This window comes from Entelurus aequoreus, linkage group LG11 (assembly GCF_033978785.1).
Source record: "Entelurus aequoreus isolate RoL-2023_Sb linkage group LG11, RoL_Eaeq_v1.1, whole genome shotgun sequence".
Lineage (NCBI taxonomy): Eukaryota > Metazoa > Chordata > Actinopteri > Syngnathiformes > Syngnathidae > Entelurus > Entelurus aequoreus.
Window position 1 is genome coordinate 62,403,937 of NC_084741.1, and position 23,024 is coordinate 62,426,960.

Consider the following 23,024-nt stretch of genomic DNA (forward strand, 5'->3'; position numbering starts at 1 on the left):
ATTCACTTGTTTTCTTCTTAATTTCAGTTCGGTTTCTTTACTGGCTAAAACTCACAACCCAAATTGCCGAGACACGTCAAGGCACTTTCGCCTTCCCACCGATGGGGTCCCGTCCGGCCTGGCAAGCCTCGCTCCAGCCTCTCTCCTCTCCCGGGCCTCGCCGCGGTCACCTGCCGGTCTCGTCTCCGCGAGATGGTCCCGCTGCTGCCAGCCGCTAGCCGTTAGCCGCCAGCCTGGCCTCTCCCTCGCCGCCCTGCTGCCGTCACTTGCCGCCGCGAGAAAGCTGCTGGTCCCGCCGCCGCGAGGTGGTGGTGCCGCTGCTGCTGGCCGGTAGCCGGGCCTCTCCCTAGCCGCCCCGCTGCAGTCACTCGCCGCCGCGAGAAAGCTGCCGATCCCGCCGCCGCGAGGTGGTGGTGCCGCTGCTGCTGGCTGCTAGCCGGGCCTCTCCCTTGCCCCTTGTCCCTTACTAAATCCTTTTAGCAAAAATATGGCAATATCGCAAAATGATCAAGTATGACACATACAATGGATCTGCTATCCCCGTTTAAATAAAAAAATGTCATTTCAGTAGGCCTTTAAGTGAAGGAAACGCGCGATTGCAGCTATTTGGGATACTACACATCTCAGACGGCAAGAGAACTTTCGAATGTCCGGGTCAGCTGTGATTCTAATTACTGAAAAACTTCATCCATTTTTCGAATGAAAGACAACAAGAATGCGGGCTCCCGTGGATGTGATAAAAAAAGGTAGCGTGTGCTTTGTATTACCTGGCCGTCGAAGGAAGACTACAGAAAACATTGAATGCATTTGGATTGGCAAAGCAGACTGTATCAGTTATTGTCCGCCATGTATGTCGCGGACTCAACGTCTAGGTCCAGAGTATATAAAGTCACTAAAAACTAATGGACATTGAAGGTGAAGGCAAAAGAGTGAGGAGTGTCCTGACCAGATATCTAGATCCCTGTTCTTTATCACATTGTTTACTTTCACACGTCCATTAAAGATTTGATTAATTTATGATGTCTCAGGTGTGATTCACTACAATAGGGCCCCACAGCACACTGGATTCCAGTTAATTGAAATACTACAACACTGGATATTGTTCAGATAAGTTAAATTTAATTGAAGAACTTGCACACAAAGCAACACTGGAGGTGACAATGACGTGCGCATTTCTTGCACACGCGTACTAGGTCGCGTTGCGCCGGCTGACGAATGGGGGGGAAGTAGGTCTTAAACGACCATTGTGTGTGTGTGGACAAGGATAGAAAGGGCCTAGTAACTAATATATCAGGCAAAAGCGCATAGTCCAACCATTGAAATACTTTGTGTAGTTCAAGACTTACAGTAATATGAAAACATCACTGCACATCATAATGGCAGCTACAGTTTCCATCTTAAAGATCTAAGAAAATTATTTGGGAATATCCGGTGGGCCATATAGAAAAGCTATAACGGACCTTCATTTGCCCAGGTCTGCACCATAAACTTTTTTAGAAAGAGCTTCTACTGTAAATGTTCAGAGTGCACACATATGCATTCATAGCAGCAGCAACGGGTTCATTAACCCAGTGTTTTTCAACCACTGTGCCGCGGCACAGTGTGCCGTGAGATACAGTCTGGTGTGCCGTGGGAGATTATCTAATTTCACCTATTTGGGTTAAAAATATTTTTTGTAAACCAGTAATTATAGTCTGCAAATGATGTGTTGTTGAGTGTCGGTGCTGTCTAGAGCTCGGCAGAGTAACCGTGTAATACTCTTCCATATCAGTAGGTGGCAGCAGGTAGCTAAAAGCTTTGTAGATGTTGGAAACAGCGGTAGGCAGTGTGCAGGTAAAAAGGAGTCTAATGCTTAAACCAAAAATAAACAAAAGGAGAGTGCCCCTAAGAAAAGGCCTACTGAAACCCACTACTACCGACCACGCAGTCTGATAGTTTATATATCAATGATGAAATCTTAACATTGCAACACATGCCAATACGGCCAGGTTAACTTATAAAGTGCAATTTTAAATTTCCCGCTAAACTTCCGGTTCGAAACGTCTCTGAGGATGACGTATGCGCGTGACGTAGCCAGTAGAACACGGGTATGGCTTCCACATTGAAGCCAATACGAAATAGCTGTTTTCATCTCATTCTGGATGTATTCTGGACATCTGTGTTGGTGAATCTGTTGCAATTATGTTCATTGCATTATGGAGAAAGAAGCTGAGCAAGCAAAGAAGAAAGTTCTCGGTGCAAAGCGGACGTATTTTGCGAAGGAAGTCAGCAGCAACACAACACAGCCCGTGTTTCATTGTTTACATTCCCGAAAGATGCAGTCAAGATCGAAGAACTCGGAAAACAGAGACTCTAACCAGTCAAGATCGAAGAACTCGGATAACAGAGACTCTAACCAGGAGGACTTTTGACTTCGATACACAGACGCCTGTAGAGAACTGGGACAACACAGACTCTTACCAGGATTACTTTGATTTGGATGACAAAGACGCAGACGTGCTACCGTGAGTATGCAGCTTTGGCTTCCAAACATTTGATCGCTTGACCGTATGTGCGTGTCACGTACGTAACTTTTTTTTAAATATATAAGCTTTATGAACCTTGGGTTAGGTGAACGGTCTTTTGGGCTGAGTGATTGTGTGTGTTGTGCAGGTGTTTGAATTGGATTGGCGGCTTATATGGAGCTAGGAGCTAGCATAGGAGCTAGGAGCTAGCATAACAAACACTTAGGTGTTTTTATGCAGGATTAATTTGTGGCATATTAAATATAAGCCTGGTTGTGTTGTGGCTAATAGAGTATATATATGTCTTGTGTTTATTCACTGTTGTAGTCATTCGCAGCTGAATATCAGGTCACCCCCGGCTCTCACAGCATCTTCCCTATCTGAATCGCTTCCACTCCCCACTAGTCCTTCACTTGCACTTTACTCATCCACAAATCTTTCATCCTCGCTCAAATTAATGGGGAAATTGTCGCTTTCTCGGTCCGAATCTCTCTCACTTCATGCGGCCATCATTGTAAACAATAGGGAACTTTGCGTATATGTTCAACTGACTACGTCACGCTACTTCCGGTAGGGGCAAGCCTTTTTTTTATCAGATACCAAAAGTTGCAATCTTTATCGTCGTTGTTCTATACTAAATCCTTTCAGCAAAAATATGGCAATATCGCGAAATGATCAAGTATGACACATAGAATAGATCTGCTATCCCCGTTTGAATAAAACAATTTCATTTCAGTAGGCCTTTAAGGAAAGCTATGCAGAACGTAACTATAACTGAACTGGCTACTAAGTAAACAAAAACAGAATGTTGGACGACAGCAAAGACTTACTGTGGAGCAAAGACGCCGTCCACAATGTACATCCGAACATGACATGACAATCAACAATGTCCCCACAAAGAATTATAAAAACAAGTGAAATATTCTTGATTGCTAAAACAAAGTAGATGCGGGAAATATCGCTCAAAGGAAGACATGAAACTGCTACAGGAAAATAACAAAAAAAAGAGAAAAAGCCACCAAAATAGGAGCGCAAGACAAGAACTAAAACACTACACACAGGAAAACAGCGAACAACTCGAAATAAGTCACGGCGTGATGTGACAGGTCGTGACAGTACACCTACTTTGAGACAAGAGCTATGATGACAAGATGCATGGTTGGTTATTAGGGCTGTGAATCTTTGGGTGTCCCACGATTTGATTCAATATCGATTCTTGGGGTCACGATTCGATTCAAAATCAATTTTTTTTTCAATTCAACACGATTCTCGATTCAAAAACAATTTTTTCGCGATTCAAAACGATTCTCTATTCATTCAATACATAGGATTTCAGCAGGATCTACCCCAGTCTGCTGACATGCAAGCAGAGTAGTAGATTTTTGTAAAAAGCTTTTATAATTGTAAAGGACAATGTTTTATCAACTGATTGCAATAATGTAAATTTGTTTTAACTATTAAATTAACCAAAAATATGACTTTTTTTGTCTTTGTGAAAATATTGGACACAGTGTGTTGTCAAGCTTATGAGATGCGATGCAAGTGTAAGCCACTGTGACACTATTGTTCTTTTATTTTTATTTTTTTATGAATGTCTAATGATAATGTCAATGAGGGATTTTTAATCACTGCTATGTTGAAATTGTAACTAATATTGATACTGTTGTTGATAATATTAATTTTTGTTTCACTACAGTAGTGGAATTTCTGACCTTTGAACTATTCATGTCTGTCAAGAATGTCTGCTCGTTTCATTCTTTTATATTCTGAACCATTGACGGCTCATATATGGGTGAAAGTTGAATATACAGTCGGTCTGACCATTCTACAAAATGTTTTGATTGTCTATTATGACTAAGGGATTCAAGGATGTTGCAGAACAAACAGGTCGAAAACAACAGGACCTTGATGCATGGGGAAACAGATAAAATGGCCAAGTGACAAGGGCTATGTGGGATTGCTGGATTCTCGAGTCCTCCGGAGGACGGTTGTCTGTCTGCATGGGCAACTCAATCCAACTTTGTACTTTTTGATTATGGGTAAATAAACCTTTCGTACTAAACTCACTTTTGTTGCTGTTTAATATTCGGACCATCCACCACACTACTTTTGGTTTGTTCTGTGTCTTGTTTGTGCATACTTGCCAACCCTCCCGGTTTTACCGGGAGACTCCCGGTATTCAGCGCCTCTCCCGATAACCTCCCGGCAGAAATTTTCTCCCGACAAACTCCCGGAATTCAGCCGGAGCTGGAGGCCACGCCCCCTCCAGCTCAATGCGGACCTGAGTGGGGACAGCCTGTTCTCACGTCTGCTTTCCCACAATATAAACAGCTTGCCTGCCCAATGACGTCATAACATCTACGGCTTTTAGAGAGTAGAGTGCACAACTGCGCACACAACAAGGAGACGAAGCAGAAGAACGAGGAAGTTACAGACATGGCGACGCCGTCGACGAGCAAGATGAAGAAATACGCTTGCAAGTTCCAAAACGAATGGAAAAAAGAATTTCAGTTCATCCAGGACAGTTCGAAGGGGAAGGTGTATGTTGCCTGTACATTTTGTAGAACAGACTTCTCCATTGAACACGGTGGCCGAAATTATATACTCATTCATGAACGGAGAGCGAAGCACATGGCGGCGGCGGCAGCGCAGCACCGTTCACAGCCCAGTATTATGGGCCACCTCGCAAAATGGAGACCCGATGGTGTAACATATGTCAAAGAGACAAGTACAACAATGAGTAGATGAGTGTTGTGTGTGTATATGTGTAAATAAATGAACAGTAAAATTCAAGTATTTCTTTTATTTATATACATAATAAAAAAAAGATTAAAATATATATATATATATATATATATATATATATATATATATATATATATATATATATATATATATATATATATATATATATATATATACTCCCGGTATCGGAGGTCTCAAGGTTGGCAAGTATGTGTTTGTGTCTCCTCTCAATTGCTCTGTTTATTGCAGTTCTGAGTGTTGATGGGTCGGGTTTGGTTTTGAATTGGATTGCATTGTTATGGTATTGCCGTGTATTGTTTTGTTGGATTGATTAATTTAAAAAAAATAAAAAAATAAAAAAATAAAAAATCGATTCTGAATCGCACAACGTGAGAATCGCAATTCGAATCGATTTTTCCCCACACCCCTATTGGTTATGATTTAAATTAATATCTAACAATTGTGACAACAACGTTTTACTGTCAACTGAGTTTTGGTTTTTTAAAGATTTCTGCTGGTGGTGTGCCTCTGGATTTTTTCAATGCAAAAAATGTGCCTCGGCTCAAGGTTGAAAAACACTGCATTAACCTTATGTTTCCAAATTATATCTATCAATTTTTGAGTGCATTTTAGAAGTCTATTAGATATGTTGGTATTCAACCTGGACAATGAGTTATGATATCCTAGGAAAGCATGGAGCTTGAAACTTAAACACATTTTATATTCTTCTCTTGTTGGTGATTACATGCTTAATTAAAGTTGTTTCAGTATGTAGTGTTTTGTAGGATGGACATGATTATCGAGTAATTGGAGAGCTGAATTTTGAAATTTGCCTATAGGGGGCGACAAACCTCTGGCTCACGAGTCCTCGCCGTCATCAACGTAATGCGGCTAACCAATGTTGGGATTATCCAAACTAAACGGGCAAATGTCCAAAGGAAGTAAACACTCCAAAACCAGAATATGTCATTAGTAAATCGATAACAATATAACATTCCCGCCACAAAACTCCCCTAACTTTTAGCTAAAGGGCCTCAAAGTGGAAATGAAGACAAAGCAGTTCTCCTACCTTTGTTTTGTTGGGCAGCAATGAAGCTTCGTATTTTTTTGCTCGTCCATTGTTTGGTGTTACACCGAAATAATTCCCACCAGAAAAAAGGACGCTTCGCCTAAATTGACCCATCCATCCACGTTCTACCATAAAGCCTGATTTGTAACTCCCTGTGAAGAACGGTCTTCGTGGTTTCTTTATTAAGTGTACTTAATAAGGTACAAACTTCCAACCAATGTCATTTGGAAACAGAAGTAAATATACAAAAACAAGTTGGCTGCAATAAACATCACATATAAACTTAGCACAAACATACAAAATAATAAACAAGGGCACAATATATAATTCATACATTATTTGAAAGAGGAAAATAAATACAATTTCAATAATGTATATCTTTATTCGAGGTTTTCACTTTGACCATTTGTGGATATAATATTTTGTGTGGGTAATAATTAATAAGTTTGGAATATATTTAACATTATGACCGGTCTCACTATCATATTCAAATAAAACATTTGTCCTCCACCTACTTGAATCGTTGCTATTTTATTAAAAAAGTGATTCCGTTTAAAACCATAAGAGGTGTTCAAAAGATAGGATGGACTTTATTCATCCCAGAATAGGAACATTATGTGGTTGCAGTGCAGATCATTAAGTCCATAAAACACTTAATAGTTAAATTTGTTTTAACAATGAAATGAACCTAAAATATGACTTATTTTATCTCTGTGGAAAATATTGGACACAATGTGTTGTCAAGCTTATGAGATGTGATGCAAGTGTAAGCCACTGTGACACTATTGTTCATTTTTTAAATGTTTTTATTTCATTTTTTATAAATGGCTGTGATGATAATGTAAATGAGGGATTTCTAATCACTGCTATGGTGGAATTGTTATTAATATTGATTCAGTTGTTGATATTAATTTTTGTTTGACTACTTTTGGATTGTTTTGTGTCATGTTTGTGTGTCCTCTCAATTGCTCTGTGGATTGCTATTCTGAATGTTGCTGGGCCAGGTTTGGTTTTGGAATTGGAATTGTATTATGGTATTATTTTGTTGGACTGATTACATCAAAAAAAAAAAAGTCTGAAAACAAGGGAGTAACATTAAAGAAAAGGACATCAAAGTTCTTAAAAGAGCACAGAGTTGATTCAACAAGCTGACACTTCAGAGGCCCCATTTCTACATACAGCTACAAAAATTTAAAACAAAGAAAAAACCCCATAATTGCGATAAATATTACATATTGCGCACATACGATTGCACCATGCATACACCAAAAAACTACAACAACATTTTTTTAACACCCACGTACACCGCGGTGGCCTCTGCAGTACTCCACGCCATTGTCTGCTGGGGTGGTGCGCCACATGGCCACAGACCCAACAAAGCAACCAAGAGAGCCAACTCCGTCGTAGGCTGCCCAGTAGCCCTTGGCCAATGTCCGCTCCGCGCGGATGAGCAAGAATCTGTCAAGGGAGGCCGAAGTGTCCGTTACATGCTCATTTAGCTCAGTGAAGCTCGTCCGTCCCGACGCTCAACGCTAGCTCCACAGCCCCGCCTCTTTCTCCGCATCTCCTCCGGTCTCTCCAGCAGCTGGTCTCCGGTGCAAAACGGGGCCATGGCCAAAAGTAATGAAAGTGCCACTCTTTGTTGCGGAGTTCCGAAAGGACCCAAACCAAAAGGCAAAAGAACACACAAAGGAGGGCTACTGCAACCAGCAGCCACGACTATCTTGAGGGAAAAAAGGCAAATATTTTCATCATGAAGGTTACAAAAAACCCATAGTGGATCAATGTTATGGATGAATCTTTTCAATCTGATATGAATCTAATAAACCTATGAGGAAATTTGAAATTCTGAGAGGAAATCTTGTTCCTATGAACAGGAAGTTTTCTAATGATATATTTCATTAGGAACAAAACATCTTCATAAACATTTCACTACAGAGAAAAAACATATTTAATTTTTTTTTTTGAGAAACATTGCTTGTTTTTTTTGTTACATGGGCGTGACGTCGGGCTGCAAACATCTGCTTTTATTGTACACATAATGTAACAATGACATTCATAATTGCCAATTACATACATGTTTCCCCCCGCTGTCCTCTTTCTTACACAAAATATTCAGTTTCATAACATTCTTATATTACAAAAAAAAAAATGAGCGTCACTAAAACCAAGTCGCCGCCTTCACTAGAACTGTCATAATAAATTACATAATATATGTAATACATTTGATGACGTTCATGACTTGAAGGTATTTAGTAACCAGGTGAAAATAACAGGTCAGTGAGTTGCCAACTATTTAAATGATCTACAGTGAGCTAGACGTGCACCCTGAGGTTCAGGCAGTAAGCAAAACCACAACATTTAATTGTAAATGAAATTCTTGCCTTCTAAAGATGAGCCTATTTAATACAGGATATGCCATACAAAAACCTACAAAAAATGCAACTATTAACATTTCATTCAACACGTCACAATGTATACATTTATGCAATACTGCTTTTGTTGTACACAACAATGCTGTTTTGTGTTGCACCAAAAAAAGAGAAGTTTTTCAGTGTTGTCAATAATACTGACGGGTAGTACTGACCCTCACAATATGGGAACAGAAGCAACACACCATTGCCAAACACAAGCGCATAAGCAAGTGTTGATAGTCGTAAACTGATCCCGTTTCCCATTTAAAAACATCTAAAAGTGAAAGTAAAATGTTTTTCTTTTTTAAAGAGTAGAAAGAAACCGACTTTTACGTTTTAAATCCTGCAGCAGCATAAATATCATAAAACACACAAGGTTGGATTTGCATTACAAATTGAGGCGTGCACTTTTTTTTTTAAAGCATTGACACTGTCATCAAAAACTTAAGGACCAGAATGTTCTGCTGCTCCACCTGTTAAAAGATGTCGAAAAACATGCAAAACCACAGAAATGACGTGTTTCATCCTTCATTGTTACATTCGTGAAAGTAGCATGTTATTCTTTTTTTTGTCGTAATGAAATAAAAATCTACACATTTGTGGAATACACATTAAACATTCTCACAGTATAAAAGAGTAAATTAGACGTCCGCTCTGCAGATTAAAATCTCTTACCTAAGGAAGTCCTTTCGTGAAACAAAATTATGTCTCTTTTTCCTTCATTATGGTGCACTGCTGTCTACTATGCACATTAGTGGTAATGGAGGCTCTTTTAGCCATCGGTGAGCTTTTCGAAACCGCAAGAAGGTCCAGCAGTTGAGAGTCTGCGGGGATTTGGACAAACTGCTCAAGAGCTGGAAAGTGTGCACATCTTTGAAGTCTTCAACATAAACTGAAGGTCTCTCGTCTTCTTCATCGTGAACTTGTCATTTTTCATCATCAGACGTCCCCAGAGTGTAAGGTGAAGAGCATTATGGATCAGCCATGGAGGCACTGAAGAAGACATTGTGGCAGGAACTGAAAGCTAGAATGAGAATTGGAACATTTTTAATTCTGGCCATGAAATATAGAAACAATGAATGGCTAAACACAAAGGAGTTATGGCGGCCTGTACACAGTGTTGAGCTTCATTGCTGTTAAGGTACTAACTCCTTTGAATTGGGTTTTTTTTACTTTAAATTACACAAATCAGTGTTAATATTAAGGGTTATATCAGTCCCATATCAGCAAAAATAAAAGTATCGGATTGTATCGGCTTATATCTCCTGTAAAATCTCTGATACAAGCAGTCCTGCCGAGTGTTTAATTGTGCAAAATTGGGCAGCCAGTTAACATCTACCGTATTTTCTGGACTATAAGTGGCACTTAAAATCCTTTTTTCCCCTCAAAACTCGACAGTGCGCCTTATAACCCAGTGCGCCTAATGTAAGGAATAAGTTTGGTTGAGCTTACCCACCACAAAGAAATTTTATCTGGTACATGGTGTAATGATAAGTGTGACCAGTAGATGGCAGTCAAACATAAGAGATAATTGTAGGTTGTACCGTTTGATGTGCTTCAACATACGAGTATTATTATGGTGTGTGTATAAGGTAAGACATATTATCGGACGTTTTATTTCGCAATATTATGCAAAAGCAACTTTTCTTACCTTCTGGTACCTGCTGATCTGTATTTGGGATCTGCATAAATCCTGAAAAATTCCATGCGTCCGCCTTTGTAGTCTGTGCCGACTCCGCAGTCGATAAGCTTCTTCTTTTTCTCTATCTTCTTCTTATGGGACATTCATCCTCCATAGTTGCCATTTCTAATATAAAGTAGCGTAAAGTTCTTACTTATATCTGTCAGTAAACTCGCCATGAAAGCGCTAAAACGTACAGGTATAGTGAGTTAACATTATTCACCCAAGGAACTTTAGTTATTAGAGTTCCAGTCGGAAGGTTTTTCAAGGGACACATTTCCGGTGTTGTTGTTTCCGGATGAGGAAATGCTGCTCCGTTATAGATTTAAGTAAAGTCTGAATGTCATTAAAACAGTTACCGGTAGCTCCATCTTTTGACACTTCTTCCACTCCCGTCCTTGCACGCTGCACCGCTACAACAAAGATGACGGGGAGAAGACGCTGCCGAAGGTGAGCCCCGTAAATAAGACCGCCCACAAAACGACGCATCCGGAAGCGACTGTCAGAAAGCTGCTTGAAGATGATCTGTAAAACAATCTATACAACATTTTGACCAAAGAACCACCATTAAATGTTATGTAGACCACAAGGAAGTGTTTTACATTTAGAAAAAAATAATAATAACATGACTCCTTTAATGCGCCCTATAATCCGGTGCGCTTTATATATGAAAACAGATAAAAAATAAACCATTCATCGGCAGTGCGCCTTATAATCCAGTGCGCCCTACGGTCCGGAAAATACGGTAATTGTCCTCCAATGGGCACATGAGGTTGGTCTTTTCTTCTATTTCAGTCACGTCATTTACAAAAGGTAAGGCTAGCAGCTACACAACAGCTAAGCACACAATAACACACAAGCTAGACATTTGTAATACTGTCTCTTAGGATGTCCTAATCAACAATTTTGTCCTCACATCCGATCTGAATTTGATTCTCAATCCGATACTTTGAAAATAGATTATACAATTCAACATGTTTTTAGCAAGTAACTGAAACAAAAAACAAAAACAAACAAAAACCAGTTTTATCTAGCTTATCTTATTGAACATAGAATTTGCTAGTATAGATCTAGTATTACATGTGTTGTATTGAATGCTACATACAAGTATTCTAACAAAATAAAGTGGCTAGTGCAAAATAACTAAATAAAAGCAAAAATGACTATTGGCTCCCATATAAATAATTTGGGTTTTGCCCCAAAGCCTTCCTAACACACTCTCTGAGTTCGTAAAAACAACAAAAAACACCAAAAAAGGATATTTAATAAAAAACATAAAAAATTAAAATACCACATTAGAATCACTAGATGTGGTATTTTACACTAGATCTGCGATGAGGTGGCGACTTGTCCAGGGTGTACCCCGCCTTCCGCCCGATTGTAGCTGAGATAGGCTCCAGCGCCCCCCGCGACCCAAAGGGAATAAGCGTTAGAAAATGGATGGATGGAATCACTAGATATCGATAGTATCAACATCTGGATCGATCGTCCCTACTTTACATTGACGCTTAAGCAGTTAGCTTCCTGCGCCGTCCTGCTTGGTGTGTGTGTGTGTGTGTATAGGATGCTTAGCCATTAGTTTTTCTCTAGTCCTCCAGTGATAATAGTACATGGTATAAACATAGTTTGTTTTCCACCATGGTGGTGAGCATTATAATCTCAGAAGCAATTTTGCACTGTGGATAAACGACACGTTTGTTGCAACTTGCTACCAAATTCGAGCCGGTTTTCTGGCAAGACATGCACCCTTCTAGAATTCATGCTACTCTTGCATATGTGTTTTTTATTCATTTGATTTAACCTTTATTTAACCAGGAACAAATCCCATTGAGATTAAAAACTTCTTTTTCAAGGGAGTCCTGGCCAAGAGGCAGCCAAGTTACACATAAAATGACAGGATGGACATAAAGTAAAACAGTTACAGATAACTGAGGCTCCTTCAAATGCTCTGTTTAGATTTAAAAGCATTTAAGATAAAAAATTCAGTCAGCTACCAGTCTCTTTGTAACATGTTCCAAGCACAAGGAGCTGCATAGACAAAAGCTTTTTTCAGTGCGAGCAAAAGGGACAGAGACCAACAGCTGATCGTTGGATCTCAGTGCATAAGAGTCCGTACATCTCTGTGAAATCAATGCACAAACAAGAATATGGAAATGTAGCTGTCTCTCCCTGAGTGTGCATACCCTTGAAAGGAATCTTTTACAAGAGTAGAATCTTCAGCCATGTAAGCACTGCGACACAGCTGTGGTAAAGATCGTTTGGACTTGGCAGCTAATCAGCTGATCAGTTAAAAATAGCAAATATCGGCCCCCTATCCGATCTCATGATCGGATCAGGACACCTCTTGTAAAAGGTGTACTAATAGAAACAAAATTGTAGACTAAAACATGGCATTTGTCAGTATGAACAAGTCTAAAATAATTATACTTGCATTTTACTTACAGACACAAAGCCTTCAAGGTAGAGGCATATTAGAAAGTATCCAGTAACAAACATGTTGACATCATAATGAACTTAACTTAATGAATTATTGTGGCCACTGGATGTCGCCAAATTACCACTCGATTTTAACTTAATTAAAGACAGCATAAGTCTATTCCAGACTGTTAATAATAAATAGGTTACTGTTTTTCATACCTATTATTGTTCTCTGTTTGACTATTTTCACTTGATCAAGACTTTTCCAACGTTTCAAACTACTAAAACGTTTCAAACTACTAAATAATAAAAGTATGTATGATTTACCCTGTAGCGAATCAATATCTGTAACGACGAAAAACTTATTTTCTGGACCTAAGGGCGCACCGGATTATAAGGCGCACTGGCGATGAATGGTCTATTTTCAATCTTTTTTCATATAAAAGGCGCACCGGTTTATAGGGCGCATTAAAGGAGTCATACTTCATAGCTTACCAAAGTCATACTAAAACATGTTGATAGATTTTTGAGCGCTGTGTGTAATGTTCTATATTGTCAATGGAACATATAAAATGTTGGTGTTGTTTACTTGAATGATATTGCCATCATACCTCCTACCATGTATCTCTTATGTTTGACTGCCATCTACTGGTCACACTTGTCATTACACCATGTACCAAATAAAATTGCTTCGAGGTCGGTGAGCAAAACCAGAATTATTTCGTACGTTAGGCGCACCGAGTTATTAGGCACACTGTCGAGTTTTGAGAAAAAAAAGGATTTTAAATGCGCCTTATAGTCCGGAAAATACAGTGGTCAAGGCTCCAATATCGATATTGTACCAGAAGTGAAAAGAAAAGTTCCAGAAAAAGCTCTGTTGCTTAGTTGTAAATGTAGATTAAATTTGTATTTCACAACAAAGGGGTAGGACAATAGCGTAGTGCATTTTCTTATCTGCTCATACTTAATATTAGGCTTACTGGGGACTGTAAATTATTGGTAAGTGTAAATATGAGTTGTATGTCTCTATGTGCCCTGTGATTGACTAGTGATCAGGCCAGGGTGTACCCTGCCTTTCCCCCCTAAAGTCAGCTGGGACAGGCTACAACTCCTCCACAACCCTAATCAGGCAGTATAGAAAATAGATGCTTTACAAATTACCTTACAAGCTGATGCCTCATCTTCAAAACTGTCCAGCACTGCTGGGGTCACACTGTAACAGGCGTACAATGGAGGGGTCACTCTTTGCTCCCTTGATGAACTCCTCCAGGGACAGCTTACCTAAAACAACACATACTAAAAGTCAGTTTGGATTGCTGAAAATATGTCCCTAAGAAATTATATTTGAACTCAATGCAGCAATTTCTGTAGAAATTGTGTGTAAATGCTGAAAAGGTGATACTAAACTGAAATGTTGATGAAATGCTAAATAAATAGTAGAAATTGTGAATGAATTGATGAAATGTGTAATAAATACATTATAGAACAATGTAGTAACATTTTCAGAATTTGGCTAGCATAAAACGTTAACATGCTAACATTGGAACAGTTAGCGTGCTGTACTTCCATGGCATGTCATCAAATCTATAATAATTGAATTAAAACGTAGAAAATTTGCTAAAAAAATAGCATAAAATGTTGGCATGCTGACAATAGCATGCTAACATAACAATTTGGCATACTTCCCAGATGGCGCGGCAAGTAACAAAACCATGATTATTAAAGATGTCCGGTAATAACGGCCGATAAATGCTTTAAAATGTAATATCGGGAATTATCGGTATCGTTTTTTTTATTATCGGTATCGTTTTTTAAATTTTTTTATTTATTAAATCAACATAAAAAACCCAAGATACACTTACAATTAGTGCACCAACCCAAAAAACCTTCCTCCCCCATTTACAGTCATTCACACAAAAGGGTTGTTTCTTTCTGTTATTAATATTCTGGTTCCTACATTATATATCAATATAGATCAATACAGTCTGATTGTGCGTGCTGCTGGTGCACTAATAGTACTAACCTTTAACAGTTAATTTGACTCATTTTCATTAATTACTAGTTTCTATGTAACTGTTTTTATATTGTTTTACTTTCTTTTTATTCAAGAAATCTTATTTTATTTTATTAATTTAAAAAAAAAGGACCTTATCTTCACCATACCTGGTTGTCCAAATTAGGCATAATAATGTGTTAATTCCACGACTGTATATATCGGTATCAGTTGATATCGGTAATTAAGAGTTGGACAATATCGGAATATCGGATATCGGCAAAAAAGCCATTATCGGACATCCCTAATGATTATTAGGTTAAAACATACAAAATTAGCTAAAACGCTTGTGTAACATGTTACAATGCTAATGATAGCATGCTGATATGGAAAAGCTTAGCATTTTTCCAAGATGGCGCCATGTCATAAAATGCATATCGGATTAAAACGTACACATTTAGCTACAAAACTAGCATAAACCATTAGCATGCTAACAATAGCATGCTAACAGAACATACAACCAACATAGTGGCAAGTAACAAAACCCATGATTATTAGGTTAAAACATACAAAATGAACTAAAATGCGACTATAAAACGTTACCAAGCTAACGTTAGCATGATAACATTAGCATGCTATCATAAGAACAGTTATCTAATCCAAGTTTCTCTTTTAATTACATCCTGTTTTTAATGTCCACATGACAATGTTCTCTTTATTTTACCATCCTTATGTATTTTCTTTTTGCTCGTCCTGTTTCTAAGCTTGCAGGTTTAGAAATGTATTTACTTTTTGAGGAACCAAACCTTACTGTAGGGGTTGAATCACACCAAATCAGGCCAGGGTGTTAAAATCAAAATAATAAACTGCCCAACAAATAAACTTAATGAAATTAAAAAAAAAAAAAAAAGGTAAACCAGCAGGAAATAAAGCAAAGTCTACCATCTCTGTTGGTGTCCATTTGCCTGAAGATCTTCTCTGTCCTTTTCTCAGGGGTTGACTCATCTTCAGGCATCTTCATCACAGAGGACACCATCTTATAAATAGCCTACATAAAAAAATAAAAATAAAGAACTTGTAAATGACTTTTCTCAATCACCTTGATGAAAGTTGACAGTTATTCAGCAGACATGAATATTTAAAATGTATTACACAACACAAGTAAACTTAAACAACTTTTTTTTTGTCCAGTCCAGTTACTAAGGCAAATAATATGTTTGATGTAGATGCCCATATTTGTTGTGCAGATTTACTTTACAAAAGAGAAGTGTGGGATACTTCTCTTGTTGCCCTATTTATATTTTACTTTAATAAATTGATTTATATTAATGATTGGCGCAGCCGGACCGGTGCAGGAGGGGGTAGAAAGACAAAAAAATAAATATTTATGTAATAAAATTAAATAAATCTCATATGATATGCATAAATATGATACGAAAAGTGATAGCAAAGAAGCAGTTAGTGAAGTAAATATTAATAACACAGAAAATACAATGAACATTATTGTACTACAAATGGAGCAATAAAAATAGCAATAGAATGAGCGCTATTGATAATGAATAATAATAATAATGATAATGTCTATTATCAACAATACGTTTGTTTCAAATGCAACAATACGTATATGTAATGATAACTTGAATTACAAAAGAAAGCAGATAAATGGAGGGGAAGAAAGCGAAGCGAACTGTATTAACCTTGTAGATTATTATATTCTGCGATGAGGTGGCGACTTGTCCAGGGTGTACTCCGCCTTCCGCCCGATTGTAGCTGAGATAGGCTCCAGCGCCCCCCGTGACCCCGAAGGGAATAAGCGGTAGAAAATGGATGGATTATTATATTAACAATAGGTTAAAGGCCTACTGAAACCCACTGCTACCGACCACGCAGTCTGATAGTTTATATATCAATGATGAAATCTTAACATTGCAACACATGCCAATACGGCCGGGTTAACTTATAAAGTGCAATTTTAAATTTCCCGCTAAACTTCCGGTTGAAAACGTCTATGTAGAATGACGTATGTGCGTGACGTCAATCGTTGAAACGGAAGTATTCGGACACATTGTATCCAATACAAAAAGCTTGGTTTTCGTTGCAAAATTCCACAGTATTCTGGACATCTGTGTTGGTGAATCTTTTGCAATTTGTTTAATGAACAATGAAGATTGCAAAGAAGAAAGTTGTAGGTGGGATCGGTGTATTAGCTGCTGGCTGCAGCAACACAACCAGGAGGACTTTGACTTGGATAGCAGACGCGCTATCCGACGCTAGCCGCCGACCGCACGGATGTTTGGGTGAAGTCCTTCGTCGCTCCGTCGATCGCTGGAACGCAGGTAAGCACGGGTGTTGATGAGCAAATGAGGGCTGGCTGGCGTAGGTGGATAGCTAATGTTTTTAGCATAGCTCTGTGAGGTCCCGTTGCTAAGTTAGCTTCAATGGCGTCGTTAGCAACAGCATTGTTAAGCTTCGCCAGGCTGGAAAGCATTAACCGTGTAGTTACATGTCCATGGTTTAATAGTATTGTTGATTTTCTGTCTATCCTTCCAGTCAGGGGTTTATTTATTTTGTTTCTATCTGCAGTTAAGCCCGATGCTATCACGTTAGCTCCGTAGCTAAAGTGCTTCGCCAATGTGTTGTCGTGGAGACAAAAGTCACTGTGAATGTCCATTTCGCGTTCTCGACTCTCATTTTCAAGAGGATATAGTATCCGAGGTGGTTTGAAATACAAATCCGTAATCCACAATAGAAAAAGGAGAGAATGTGGAATCCAATGAGCCAGCTTGTACCTAAGTTACGGTCAGAGCGAAAAAAGATGCGTCTTGCACTGCACTCTAGTCCTACACTCTCACGTTCCTCATCCACGAATCTTTCATCCTGGCTCAAATTAATGGGGTAATCGTCGCTTTCTCGGTCCGAATCTCTCTCGCTGCTGGTGTAAACAATGGGGAAATGTGAGGAGCCTTTCAACCTGTGACGTCACGCTACTTCCGGTACAGGCAAGGCTTTTTTTTATCAGTGACCAAAAGTTGCGAACTTTATCGTTGATGTTCTCTACTAAATCCTTTCAGCAAAAATATGGCAATATCGCAAAATGATCAAGTATGACACATAGAATGGATCTGCTATCCCCGTTTAAATAAAAAAAAATCATTTCAGTAGGCCTTTAAGTGTTGTCAATGCGCCGTCTTTTACCCAGTTTCCTCTAGGCCCTAACAGTGAGGAAACTACGGCCCGTGGGCTACATCCGGCCCGTTGGTCCTTTTAATACGGCCCGCCAAATATTAAAACAGAATTTAGCAAAGATCTGTTTTGAGAATTACCACAACAAAACTGATACTAGACTTGGACTGGCAAAAATGGATGGATCAACAACACTGCTCCCACTAAAAGAGAATGTAAGTGTTAACCCTTAAATACCATTATTATGTTTCTTTGATGTTCTGATATGATATTGTTAAAAATAGATGTATTATGATTAACATAGCCCAATTTTGAGAAGCCTACTCTTATTTCCAACAGATATGATATGCTTTGAAATGCATTATGTGGCCCCTTAGCCAAAAGGTTTGCCCACCTCTGCCCTAGGGGAACAACGCTAATATATGTTTGATGATTTTTAATTATATGCATGAGTGTATGTATGCATATCTGCATGTATATGTACAGTATGTGTATATGTATGTTTGTACAGTGAATGTGAATCTGCCCCGCCACACCAGTAACCGGGCCACCCCGAAGAGCACGGTAGGGCCCGCCCCAGGCCGTCCCACCCAAATCGGCCGCTGCAGGACCGCCCAGCACGGGGCCACGGGAACCACCCACTCCACCTGCAGGGACCCCAACAATGGAGATGGAACATTCAGCAACTGCCCTGGCGGATCCTCCCCCGGAGGGAAGAGAAGCAGAAAAATAAAAAAGAAAGAAAAGAGATCACAGACACGCTGACACACAAGGTCACGACCACAGCAGCTGGCCACCTTGCAGGACTGCAGAATATCCTGCAGTGCATCAAGCTACACGCAGCCTGGCTGCAGTAGCTTGAGGTGCCGACCCCCGCCAGATGAGCAGGACCCAAGAGCGCACCGGGAAAAAAATTAATAAATTATATATATTTATAAATATATATTATATACCTACATACATCCATACATACACATACACACACACACACATATATAAACAAATCCATATACAGGAACCCATTGTCCACCAAGAACCAGTGAAGAAGACAACTGACCATCTAATCCACCTCCATTAAAATAAATAAATAAATACAAACTGAAACTTAAATATACCTCCTGTTCAGGGGGGTCAGTGGGGGATGATGTCAAAAGGGGGCATGGCCTAACCTGTTCAGGGGAGGATGTTGTGTGGAATAGCTAAGTGCTTGGGTGAATCACTTCAGAATCAGAATCAGAATCAGAATCGTTTTATTGCCATTGTTTGAGAACGGGTTCACAAACTAGGAATTTTTCTTGGTGCAAACGTGCGACATAAAACACATATAACACATATTTGGTATAAAAAGAGCTGTGACTGAGCTATCAGATAGACTTAGAAGGGATTCAAGGAATTCAAGGAGCTGCTGTTAGGAGATATTGTTCATTTGCCTGATGGCCGAGGGGAAAAAACTGTTCAGGTGGCGGGAGGTGTGGGTCTGGATGGAGCGTAGTCTCCTGCCTGAGGGGAGAGGGGAGAATAGTGTGTGTCCAGGGTGAGAAGAGTCAGCTGTGATCCGACCCACACGCCTCCTGGTCCTGGAGGAGAACAAGTCCTGGAGGGATGGGAGCTTGCAGCCAATCACCTTCTCAGCAGCACGTACGATGCGCCGCAGTCTATTCTTATCCTGGACTGTGGCGCCGGGGAACCACACTGTGATTTGAGGAGGTCAGGATGGACTCTATGATGGCTGAGTAAAACTGCACCAGCATCTCTGTCACCTTAAGTTTCCTCAGCTGCCGCAGGAAGTACATCCTCTGCTGGGCCTTCTTGACGAAGGCCCACACTTGCATCATCATCGAGTTTAAAGCAATGATGTGTTACACCAGAGGTCCCCAAACTTTTTGACTCGGGGGCCGCATTTGGTTAAAAGAATTTGGCCGGGGGCCAGGCTATATATATATATATATATATATATATATATATATATATATATTCAGGGCGCGATGATGTCACGTTATCGATGGGAAAATGCATTTTTAGACAATATGATGTGCCTGAGCAGCTAGGACACACCGAGAGTAACAAGCGGTAGACAATGGATTAGAAAGGACTATATATATATATATATATATATATATATATATATATATATATATATATATATATATATATATATATATATATATATTCAGAGCGCGATGATGTCACATTATCGATGGGAAAATGCATTTTTAGACAATATGATGTGCCTGAGCAGCTAGGACACACCGAGAGTAACAAGCGGTAGACAATGGATTAGAAAGGACAGATTTAAAAAAAGAATAATAAAAAAATTGTTTTTTTGTATTTATTTATTTTTTACTTGGGACTTCCCGCGGGCCGGATTTTGGACGCTGGCGGGCCGTAGTTTGGGCACCTCTGTGTGTGTTACACCGTCTTTGCGTGTGCAGATCATGTTAAACGGACATTGAGTTGTGAATGATCGCCATGGCAATCCATATTTACTCCTGAAGTACAGAAGGGTTGAACAACGTACTGTTTAAAAAAAAAAAAAAAAATCTTGGACATGGTAAATGGTAAATGGGTTGTACTTGTATAGCGTTTTTCTACCTTTCTAAGGAACTCAAAGCGCTTTGACACTATTTCCACATTCACCCATTCACACACACACACACACACATTCACACACTGATGGCGGGAGCTGCCATGCACGGCGCTAACCAGGACCCATCAGGAGCAAGGGTGAAGTGTCATGCTCAAGGACACAACGGACGTGACTCGGATGGTAGAAGGTGGGGATTGAACCAGTAACCCTCAGATTGCTGGCACGGCCACTCTCCCAACTTTGCCACGCCGTCCCCCTTACTGTACAACAAATACAGTATGGTTTGAGTTTGAGTTTATTTTGAACATGCATACATTTACAACATTTCAATGCGTCACGGAACCAGTTAACTCATAAGTTGAGGTACTATAGTACTTTATTTCAAAACCAAAGTCATAAAAACCTCTTACTCTCAAAGTACGTCTCGGTTATACTGGACATTTATATGCAATGGATGGCTCCCAGTAAAAATATGTCCCCTCTTTGAGATGATTACTGAAAAGGCAAACACACGCATGTGGAACTATCAGTGCAGTGACTGAGCTCACTGTGTCCTTGCAGGCTGCTCGGTGGTAATCATTGAAATCATAGCCCACTTTTGCAGTCTGTAGTAGGGAGGCGGCTGTGCGGAGAATGATAGCTGACATGTGAACAGAGGGTTGATTGTGATTACAGGGCAGTAGCAGCTTTAAATAGGGGATGGTTTTGCCTCCTACTACAAGCGAGGCAGCTCATCCTCTGAGTCACAAAAGAGCTGAGAGATTACAAGTTATAATACTGTCCAGAGGAGCTGGGTCATAGCAGAGACCTGCACTTGTTCTTCTGAGCAGTGTAGAAAAAGGATGGAAGGGCAGTCTAGGATTGTACTTAAAAGGGGACTGCACTTTTACAATTCACAATCCCCACGTAAGACAAGAACACTAGGAGTGTAACGGTACATGTATTTGTATTGAACCGTTTTGGTACGGGGGTTCCAGTTCGGTTCGGAGGTGTACCGAACAAGTTTCCACATGGACATATTAAGTAGCGTAGCGCACGTTGTGTAAACAATGCACACCGAGGCACAACACACGGCATTCTAGCAACGACCAGGGCTACGACAACATATAAAAGCCAGAGCTGGAAGACCCTCCTGCTTCGTTAAGATTTCCCGTTTGGGAACACTTCGGCTGCGCGGTGCGGAGGACGGAGGTTTGCCGACATTGTTCAGCAGCGGTAAGGCATGCTTCTGCCAACACGTCAAACATGCTAACCCATTTAAAGCGGCACCACCCCCAGGTGAACATCGCTTCAACAAAGATAAAGACTAGCAAACAGCTCCCACCTCTTACTGCCAAGTTAGCCAGGCTGTGGGGGGGAGAAAAGTTAATCTGAGGCTGAGTTGACTTGAAACTGTTTAATGTTGCACTTTTCATACATAGAAGAAAGTAGTCTTCGTTGGCTCTCATATATCTGCCATAAAAAGTAGTTGTTATTGTTGAAGGAAATAGCGAAAATGATGCGTCTCTGTATGTTAAACACTGACATATGCTTAAAATGAGAAAAACACGTAAATATTACATATTATGAATGTGCCTGTTACCACTTTGTATATACACTTACTGCGGGTGCATAAAACGTTGGAGGTTTTTAGATGTTTTTTAAAGTGCTTTATAGGCGGAATAGAGCGACTCCCATTAACTCCATTTTAGCTGACTCTTGCTAGCGTTTATTTATGACTTAAAATGCATAAAAAAAGAAAAACCTATGTGGTTGTCTCAGATAAGGATTGTGAATGATTAGGGGTGTAACGGTACACAAACATTTCGGTTCGGTACGTACCTCGGTTTAGAGGTCACGGTTCGGTTCATTTTCGGTACAGTAAGAAAACAACAAAATATAAATGTTTTGGTTATTTATTTACCAAATTTGTAAACAAAGGCTTTATCCTTTTAACATTGGGACCACTATAATAATTTTGCCCACGTTAATCCACATTAAACTGCCTCAAGTTGTTGCTCAGATTAAATAAAATGACAAAACGTTTCTTCTACATATAAAAAGTGCAACATTAAACAGTTTCAAGTCAACTCATCATGCTTAATTTATTACAGCATTTGGGAAGCCTGTAGTTGATTTCTATTATGTAAATGTTATATTTTTATCAACACGTGATAACAGGGACCCTGCCATTCAAAACTAGGCTGCTGCATTTCTAATGATTAATGTAACTATAGCTGAAAAAATGGTACAATAGCAATAGGAGAGACTATTCATCCCTGAACACCATGGAGTTCATGTAGGCTTAATGATGCAGTTACATTATTTTATCAACTATCAGAGACAGAAACTCTTCATTTAACATAATGTCCTTTTTTGCTGCTTTAACACAGCTCAATCAACACAGAAAAAGGCAAAGTGAAATAACAGACGGACAGGGCTTTGCTGTCC

The 23,024-nt window shown here is 39.6% G+C and overlaps 2 protein-coding genes across 3 annotated transcripts in view; both read right to left on the bottom strand.

Annotated features, from left to right (window-relative positions):
* The window catches only part of LOC133660329 (14-3-3-like protein), a 56,263-nt gene extending 49,826 nt beyond the window's left edge, over positions 1-6,437 (bottom strand). The window contains exon 1 of the mRNA XM_062063735.1: positions 6,319-6,437. The gene's annotated coding sequence lies outside the window, so the exon portion shown is untranslated. The remainder of the gene's footprint in view (positions 1-6,318) is intronic.
* A 1,893-nt stretch (positions 6,438-8,330) lies between these two features.
* Positions 8,331-23,024, bottom strand: part of ncalda (neurocalcin delta a) — a 61,260-nt gene continuing 46,566 nt past the window's right edge. For both annotated transcript variants that reach the window (XM_062063737.1, XM_062063736.1), the window contains exons 3-5: positions 15,767-15,872; positions 13,993-14,112; positions 8,331-9,756 (exon numbers count right to left, since the gene is read on the bottom strand). In XM_062063737.1, coding sequence (XP_061919721.1) covers positions 14,015-14,112; positions 15,767-15,872 — 204 coding nt within the window. In that variant the 3' untranslated portion in view covers positions 8,331-9,756; positions 13,993-14,014. The remainder of the gene's footprint in view (positions 9,757-13,992; positions 14,113-15,766; positions 15,873-23,024) is intronic.